Source organism: Carlito syrichta, unplaced genomic scaffold (genome assembly GCF_000164805.1).
Source record: "Carlito syrichta isolate Samal-C Ts95f unplaced genomic scaffold, Tarsius_syrichta-2.0.1 Scaffold308892, whole genome shotgun sequence".
NCBI lineage: Eukaryota > Metazoa > Chordata > Mammalia > Primates > Tarsiidae > Carlito > Carlito syrichta.
This window is the reverse complement of record NW_007252988.1, coordinates 1-8,898: the sequence shown is the minus strand read 5'-3', so window position 1 is coordinate 8,898 and position 8,898 is coordinate 1. Positions and strand designations below refer to the sequence as shown.

Below are 8,898 nucleotides of genomic sequence, written 5' to 3'. Positions count from 1 at the left end.
CTTGGCGACCATCCGGCTCCCTTGACCCCGCAAGCGGAGCTGCAGTTTTACCTGGTGGTGGCCTTGGCCTTGATCTCTGTGCTCTTTCCTCCTTGCGGTGATTCTGGCCATCGCCCTGCGCCTGCGACGCTCCGCCAGCCCCGCTGCGTGGGGCTGCTTTCAGTCTGGTCTCTGCTCCAAAGTCTGGACCCGTGGTTCCCCCCAACTACAGCGAGGGCACCTTGCCTTATTCTTACAATCTGTGCGTTACGCACACAGGAAAGACCGAGTTTAATTTCCTACAATGTAGTGAGCAGTTGAGTTCAGGACAAGACGTACTTTGTGGCGATTCATCTGGGGCCTTATTTCCACTTTGTAATTCCAGTGAGTCGACTTCCCATCCTGATTCGGTGAGTTTCATTTAAGTCTTTTCCATCATCCACTCAATCTTTCATATCTATAAAAATACAGGGCATTTTCACATCTAGTGAGTTGTCTTAGGGAAGTTATAGCTGGTCAGAAAACTATACTTCATTCTCCAAGGGGAGCTGTGAATTATGAGTGGTTATGTGACATAAAATAGGGTGACTTGTGGATTTTGAAAGTAGTAAGTTTGCTCTTAGCTCCAAAGCAAAAAGATTTGACAATTTTTGAACTTTTTTCAAAACTAATTAAATTTATCCATGAATTGTCTAATCTTTAACATATTTAAATTTTATTATGTGTAAGCAAGCATTAAATTTTAAGTAGATTATCATTTAATCATCTTTTAAAGCAAAGAAACTGCTAGTAGGTATCTTTTTCACTGATTTCACTGATAGTTTCTATCCCTTTCCTGTTTATTCCTCATATCTGGTTCCTTATTTCTACCTAATAGATGTATAATTCTTTGGGTCTCTAAAATTGTATTTTAAAAATACTATGTGTGTGTGCATGCATATATATGAAAAAGAGGAGGAAACATTGAACTCATCAGAAGGTCTATATCATTAAGCTTCTTCAGGTTTTCTTGGATGTGCAAAATTCTCCTCTTCCTCTATATAGTTACTAGAAGGAAAAACTTAATAAAAGAAAAGGAAATGCTATTGCCTCTACTTCTCTTGCTCTAAACAATGACTTGTGTTCTTTGGAGAAGAAAGAGAAAAAAGACACTGGATTGGTCTTATCATTTGGAGACCAAATGACTAGATGTTTTTTCATCAACCCTGTGGGAGGGAAAGAGAATCCTGAATTGTTCCACTTTTAAGGCAAAAACTGTTAGTCTTCTGTACATACAGATTGCCATACATGTCATTTCTTTTGCTTGGTTTCCCTTAACAAGTGACTCAGTAATTGCCTTCATTACAAACTGCTGAAAGAGAGTTCTTATAATGCTGGTTACTTATAACTTTTTAGTAGTAATCATTTGTTCTATATTTTGTGTTCTTTTCCAAATTATTACATAAGTTTAAGTGATCCGAAGAATAAGAAGTATAAGACCACTTAAAAAGTGTATAACTTCCTTATGGAGGATTGCAATAGAAACTTGCTTTACACTGTATGTTTATTTCAATCTTCCAAACATATAGCCTGTGCATGCATTGTGTATTCACATAGAAAACTAAACATTTTTAAAAGAAAATTTTAAGCCATCACAAAAATGTGAATTTTTGAAACCTTAAAGCTGTTAAAATTTGACATTAATTTTCCTAATTATTTTTATAGCACAAAAGAAAACTTTCTCCAGGAATTTTACGATCAAAATAAATTTTTATAAAATAGTTTCAAGGTAAATCTATAACTCAATGCAATTGTGCATTATGCATTAATAAATATGAAATATAGGTATAAGAATAAAAATATGAATGCATTTCTAAAAAGGATTGTACTTCAAAATTGCTTCAGAAAATTCATAGTCAAGACCTATAGACAAAATTGAAGCACCATAGAAAATCATAGCTTGCATATCTAGAAAGACAGTGCAAAACTATGAAGAATAAGAGTAAATTGATATTAAGCAAAAATGGTGATTCAATAACACCACAGAAGTCTCATTCCATGTTATATACAAGTCAGATATCTCCAAATAGTCACTTATTTTTAAATAAATACAAGAAACAATTAAGAAAATCTAAAATCATAATTAGAAGAGAGTGGTAGGTTTTTTAAAATCAGTCATCTGATACAATAAAGTCTCACGTATCTCGGTGAGTGTAGTAACGGCTTAGGACTCTGAGCGCCGCTGTTGACCAACTCTAAGAAAAGCTCAATCAGCACCCCATCCGGATTTTCAATTCTGCAACTACACAAAGCCCCGCAGATCCCACAAACCGGCTCCCCAACTGCAGCAAAACTCAACCTCTAAACTTGGAGCACTCCGGGTTTCTCCTGAGGAAAAAGACATCATATTTTGCAGGAAGGAAAAAAGAACCTGATGAGAAAGCGTGCATAGAGAGCATTTTGAGAAAATTCCGTAGCGAAGCAGCAATGGCAGCTCCAACCAAATGCCAGCACCGCGGAAGACTAATCCTGCTGTGCGCGTTCCTGGGGACGCTGTGGGAGGCCAGGACCGATCAGATTCGCTACTCGGTGCCTGAAGAGACGGAAAAAGGCTATATTGTGGGCAACATCTCTAAGGACCTGGGGCTGAAGCCCCGGGAGCTGGCGGAGCGCGGAGTCCGCATCGTCTCCAGAGGTAGGATGCAGCTATTTGCTCTGAACCCGCGAGGCGGCAGCTTGGTGACTGCGGGGAGGATAGACCGGGAGGAGCTCTGCGCTCAGAGCCCGCGGTGTCTTGTGAACTTTAAAGTCCTGGTTGAAGACAGAGTAAAACTGTACGGAATAGAAATAGAAGTAACTGATATCAACGACAGTGTCCCAAAATTCGAGGCCGAAAATCTGGAAATAAAAATAAACGAAATCGCTGCTCCTGGAGCACGTTTTCCCCTCCCAGAAGCTGTTGACCCGGATGTGGGCGTGAACTCCCTGCAGAGCTACCAACTCAGCCCCAATCACTACTTCTCCTTGGACGTGCAAACTGGAAACGATGGGACTATAAACCCAGAGCTGGTGCTGGAGCGCGCCCTGGACCGAGAGGAAGAGGCTGCTCACCACCTGGTCCTCTCCGCCTCCGATGGCGGCGACCCGCGTCGCTCCAGCACAGTGCGCATCCATGTGACAGTGTTGGATACAAATGACAATGCCCCTGTTTTTTCTCAACCCATTTACCGAATGAAAGTCCCTGAGAACGTGCCCCCTGGTACCCAGCTGCTTACTGTAACAGCTAGCGACCTGGATGAGGGAACCAACGGAAAAGTGGCATATAAATTTCGGAAAATTAATGAAAAGCAATCTCCATTATTCCAGCTTAATGAAAATACTGGGGAAATATCAACAGCAAAAAGTCTGGATTACGAAGAATGTTCATCTTACGAAATGGAGGTACAGGCTGAAGATGGTGGTGGATTGAAAGGACGGACTAAAGTGCTCATTTCGGTGGAGGACGTAAATGACAATAGACCCGACGTGACCATTACGTCTCTCTTTAGCCCAGTGAGGGAAGACGCTCCTCAGGGAACGGTAATTGTTCTGTTCAATGCTCATGACCGGGACTCTGGGAAGAATGGCCAAGTTGTCTGTTCTATCCAGGAGAATCTAGTTTTTAAATTAGAGAATTCAGAAGAAGAATATTATAGATTGTTGACAGCCGGAATTCTTGACCGAGAAAAAGCCTCGGAATATAACATCACAGTGACCGCAACAGACAGAGGAATGCCGCCTTTGTCCTCGCAAATTCACATCACCCTGCACGTGACTGACATCAACGATAATGCACCTGCCTTCTCTCAAGCCTCCTACTCAGTCTACCTGCCCGAAAACAACCCCAGAGGCGCCTCCATTTTCTCAGTGGCTGCCCATGACCCTGACAGCAATGAGAACGCTAGGGTTATTTACTCCTTGGCAGAAGACAGCATCCAGGGGGCTCCTCTCTCCTCCTTTGTCTCCATTAACTCCGACACTGGTGTGCTGTATGCACTTCGCTCCTTCGACTATGAGCAGTTTCGCGCTATGCAGATGGAGGTGAGGGCAAGTGACAGTGGAAACCCACCCCTCAGCAGCAACGTGTCATTGAGACTATTTGTTCTGGACCAGAACGACAATGCGCCTGAGATCCTGTACCCCGCCCTCCCCACCGACGGTTCCACGGGTGTGGAGCTAGCACCCCGCTCCGCAGAGCCCGGCTACCTGGTGACCAAGGTGGTGGCGGTGGACAGAGACTCGGGCCAGAACGCCTGGCTGTCCTACCGCCTGCTCAAGGCCAGCGAGCCCGGGCTCTTCGCGGTGGGGCTGCACACGGGCGAGGTGCGCACGGCGCGGGCCCTGCTGGACAGAGACGCGCTCAAGCAGAGCCTCGTGGTGGCTGTCCAGGACCATGGCCAGCCCCCTCTCTCAGCCACCGCCACTCTTACTGTGGCTGTGGCTGACAGCATCCCCGATGTCCTGGCCGACCTGGGCAATCTTGAGATCCCTGGGGACCCAGAGGCCTCGGACCTTACCCTCTACCTTGTCGTGGCCGTCGCAGCAGTCTCCTGTGTCTTCCTCGCCTTTGTCATCATGCTGCTGGCATTCAGGCTTCGGCGCTGGCACAAGTCACGCCCGCTCCAAGCTACAAGTGGTGGGTTGGCAGGGGTACCCGCCTCACACTTTGTGGGCATGGACGGCGTTCGGGCTTTCCTGCAGACCTATTCCCAGGAGGTATCACTCACTGCAGACTCTGGGAAGAGTCACCTGATCTTTCCCCAGCCCAACTACGCAGACACACTCATCAGCCAGGAGAGCTGTGGGAAAAGTGAGCCTTTGTGTGCTTCAGTTGATGGCAAAGTTCCTATAGAAGACACTCCCTTGGCTCCCGTGAGTTCCATTTTTTAAAAATTTACTTTCTATTACCTTTGGCTTTCTCTTTAAGTATTTGTACTTAGGGTAGCTTAAGTTCATGTTCATATATTTCTCGTCATTTAATTTTTAACCACGCCTGATTTTTGCTCCATATCTACAGGAGGCATTTATTGGTTACATTGCTGATATGATTTTTGCTCTTTCGTAATTTATGTAGTGTCAACATAGACCATTCTTCATGGGAAAGCTTCCAGTCTGCCTTGATGTGAACTCTTTGGGTGGGGTTGCTTGGTTGCTTGCAGAAGATCACTACTGACTCTTCCAACTGGCTCGTCACTCTTGAAGTCTACTGTTTATGGTTGTCTCCAGTAACCACATTGTAAAATTCTTATTCCTAAAACTATTTCTACAGCCAATACTATTTTTTACAGAAAGTAAATGCATTCTTTTTAGAGAAACAGTTAAATGCTCATATTCATGGCTTCCACTCTTCTGTTTCTATGACAGGAGAACACACCTCTGAAGTGATGCTTTTTAGCTCACAAGTTTGTCGAGTCTGTTTGTACTTAAAGATCTTTTCTGAGGAAGATTCAAGATTCAGTTATCCATTTCCAAACCCTAGTAAAGCATGTTTTCCTTTTAATGGTGAAAATTCTAACATCCTTTATTCTCATATCCTCAAAGGTCTTAATTTCCTAGTGCTGCAATGTCACATTATGAAGAATAGTTTGACTTCCATCTTTCCTATAGCATGTGCTTGCTCAAGAGAAGTTTCTAAGACTGGGCACTGTGAAAGAACAGAACAGGGAAATAAAAATTATTTGTTTTACCTATATGTTATTTCTGGTTCAATTTTCCAACTTTGGAGGCTACAAATTAACATGGATATGGGATATAATTTAAGAAAATATTCTCAGAAACTGCTCAGGAGATTTAATGAATATTTTACTACCTTTTGGCTATAAGGAAAATAATATATTATTTAATGTGATTTTAAATATAGTGTCAAGTTTCAAGTAACAAATGACATCCCAGGAGACTATTTGAAAATAAGCTTTGAAGCTGACTCGAAATCCTATTCTGAACACGTGATTCACTGCTGGCATTTCGATGGAAGTAGAGAATTAATTTATTTGACTTCATAATTGATTTTTTGAATTTCTATTGTTCTATTTATATGAAAATAAGAGGAAATATGTCTGGAAATCTGTTATGACATACTGACATTTTAAATATTTCAAACACTCTTTTTCCTTAAGCAAGTGGTGGGACATCCTTCAGGGTCATGTTTTTAACCATATAACCATTCTTCATGGAACAGGAAAATTGTCACTTAATATTTATGTTTTAAAGAGTAACTTTTATGATAAATATTCATAAATACTTAAATATGTCTTAATTTGGAAGAAAACATATCAGATATTGGTGAAGGTTGTATGTCATGGTAGGTAACTACTATTCTGTATCACACAAGTGTCACTTGCCTTTAAAACACAAGACTCACTGAATGGATGACTGAAGAAATGAATGAGTAAAGAAAATGCTGAATTCTAGTTTTTGGGGGGTTTTTTTAAAGTTGAATTTTCACTCTGTCGCCCAGACTGGAGTGCAGTGGCTGCTCCCGGTCAAGCAGCCTCGACCTGCTGGGCTCCGGCCATCCTTCCACCTCAGCCTTCCAAGTAGCTGGAACTACAGGCGCGCGCTACCATGCCCGGCTATTTTTTTGACTTGTTGTAGAGATGAGGTCTCGCCAAGTTACCCAGGCAGGTCTCGAACCCACAGGCTCAGGCAATCCACTCAACTTAGCCTCCCAAAGTACGGGATTACAGGCTGAGCCACCGAGCTTGGCTGAATTCTAGTTCTCTTAAACTAGGTAGGACTTGTGCATTGGGAGCCGGTTGTAGAACATAAAGATAAAATTTTTAATCTTAATATATTATCTTAAAAAGAAACATTAATGGAAATTATATATCTTGAATGTCTTTCAAAATAATAGGAGAGTGTGTATATATCAAACAAAGAGTGTTGATCATTGTTGAAGGTGAGTGATGGGTATGTGAAGGTTCACTATACATAATACTCCCTACTGTTGTGTAATTTTAAAATTATCCATAATAGGTTTCCTTACAACACTAAACACAAGAAGCACCTACTGTAGTACTATTGTGAGACTAAATTTGAGGGAAATATATGGCTGCATTTTCAAAGAACAATATTTACATTTTGAAGATGAATTCAAAACGAAAATCCGGGCTACAGTCCCACGCGGAGCCTCTGGGCGCCGCTGTCGGCCAGTGCAGAGCGAGCGCTGACGCCCGGGATCCCTGAGTCTCTTAGCCTGGGATTCCCTGTGCAGCCAACACAGAAAGAAGGAAACCAGCTCACATACAAAAAGAGGCTCCCTGCTGCACAGACCCTGCCTGCACACAAGGATTCTCAGCCCAGAGGCTGGGGTGTCCGCCTGTCCTGGGCCGAATGCTCTTCCAGTGACGCTGTGGATTGCAGTTTCTGCGGCTTTCCAGAAAGAGAGGGCTCCAGCGGGAACCGGAGCGGACAATGGGGGGAAGCTGCGCGCAGAGGCGCGGGGCCGGCCCGCGGCAGGTACCATTTCCCTTGCTGCTGCTTTTGTTCTGCCCCGCGCTCTGCGAGCCCATCCGCTACTCCATTCCCGAGGAGCTGGCCAAGGGCTCGGTGGTGGGGAAGCTCGCCCGGGATCTAGGGCTCAGCGTCCTGGATGCGTCTGCCCGGAAGCTGCGGGTTAGCGCGGAGAAGCTGCACTTCAGCGTAGACGCGGAGAGCGGGGACTTGCTTGTGAAGGACCGAATAGACCGGGAGCAGATCTGCAAAGAGCGGAGGAGCTGTGAGCTGCAACTGGAAGCTGTGGTGGAAAATCCTCTGAATATTTTTCACGTCGTTGTGGTGATTGAGGATGTGAATGACCACGCCCCTCAATTCGATAAAAAGGACATACATTTAGAACTTTTTGAATCTGCATCCACTGGTGCACGAATATCCCTTGACCCTGCCACGGATCCCGATATAAACTTAAACTCAATTACAGATTACAAGATAAACCCTAATCCTTATTTTTCGTTAATGGTCAGAGTTAATTCCGATGGTGGCAAATACCCAGAATTGTCTCTGGAGAAACTCCTGGACCGGGAAGAGCAGAGATCTTATCGCTTGATATTGACTGCCTTGGACGGAGGGGACCCGCCAAGAAGTGCCACCGCTCATATAGAAATTTCTGTCAAGGACACCAACGATAACCCCCCGGTGTTCAGCAAGGACGAATATAGAATTAGCCTTAGTGAAAATCTGCCCCCTGGTTCCCCCGTGCTGCAAGTGACAGCCACGGATCAGGACGAAGGGGTCAATGCCGAGATAAGCTACTACTTCCGGAGCACTGCCCAGAGCACAAGGGACATGTTCTCACTGGACGAGAAAACCGGTGTGATTAGGAATAACCGGTCATTGGATTTTGAAGATGTAGAAAGATACACCATGGAAGTGGAAGCAAAGGATGGAGGTGGTCTCTCTACCCAGTGTAAAGTAACCATAGAAATAGTCGATGAAAACGACAACAGCCCAGAAATAATCATCACTTCTCTCTCTGATAAAATTTTGGAGGACTCGCCCCCGGGAATGGTTGTTGCCCTCTTCAAAACACGGGACCGGGATTCTGGGGGAAATGGAGAAGTCACGTGCAATATAGAAAGAGATGTACCATTCAAGATTCATTCTTCTTCTAATAACTACTACAAGCTGGTGACAGACAGCGTCCTGGACCGGGAGGAGATACCGGAGTACAACGTCACCATCACAGCCACAGACCGGGGCAAGCCGCCCCTCTCCTCCAGCATAAGCGTCACCCTGCACATCTCCGACGTCAATGATCATGCCCCAGTTTTCCACCAGGTCTCCTACGTGGTCCACGTGCCAGAAAACAACCCACCTGGCGCCTCCATCGCGCAGGTCAGCGCCTCGGACCCGGACTTGGGGCCTACGGCCAAGTCTCCTACTCGATCGTGGCCAGCGACCTGG

At 44.6% G+C, this 8,898-nt stretch overlaps 2 protein-coding genes across 2 annotated transcripts in view; both read left to right on the top strand.

The window, feature by feature from the left end:
* Nucleotides 1–4,887, top strand: part of LOC103268764 (protocadherin gamma-A9-like) — a 7,030-nt gene extending 2,143 nt beyond the window's left edge. The window contains exons 2-3 of the mRNA XM_021716735.1: nt 183–389; nt 2,224–4,887. Of these exons, the coding sequence (XP_021572410.1) occupies nt 183–389; nt 2,224–4,887 (2,871 nt within the window). The remainder of the gene's footprint in view (nt 1–182; nt 390–2,223) is intronic.
* A 2,412-nt stretch (nt 4,888–7,299) lies between these two features.
* LOC110596402 (protocadherin gamma-B6-like) lies at nt 7,300–8,894 on the top strand (the record flags this gene model as incomplete). The annotated part of the gene is given in 2 exon segments (XM_021716742.1): nt 7,300–8,854; nt 8,857–8,894. Coding segments are annotated over 2 exon segments (1,482 nt in total), but the record flags the coding sequence as incomplete, so codon positions are not given.
* Between the last annotated feature and the right edge of the window lie 4 nt (nt 8,895–8,898).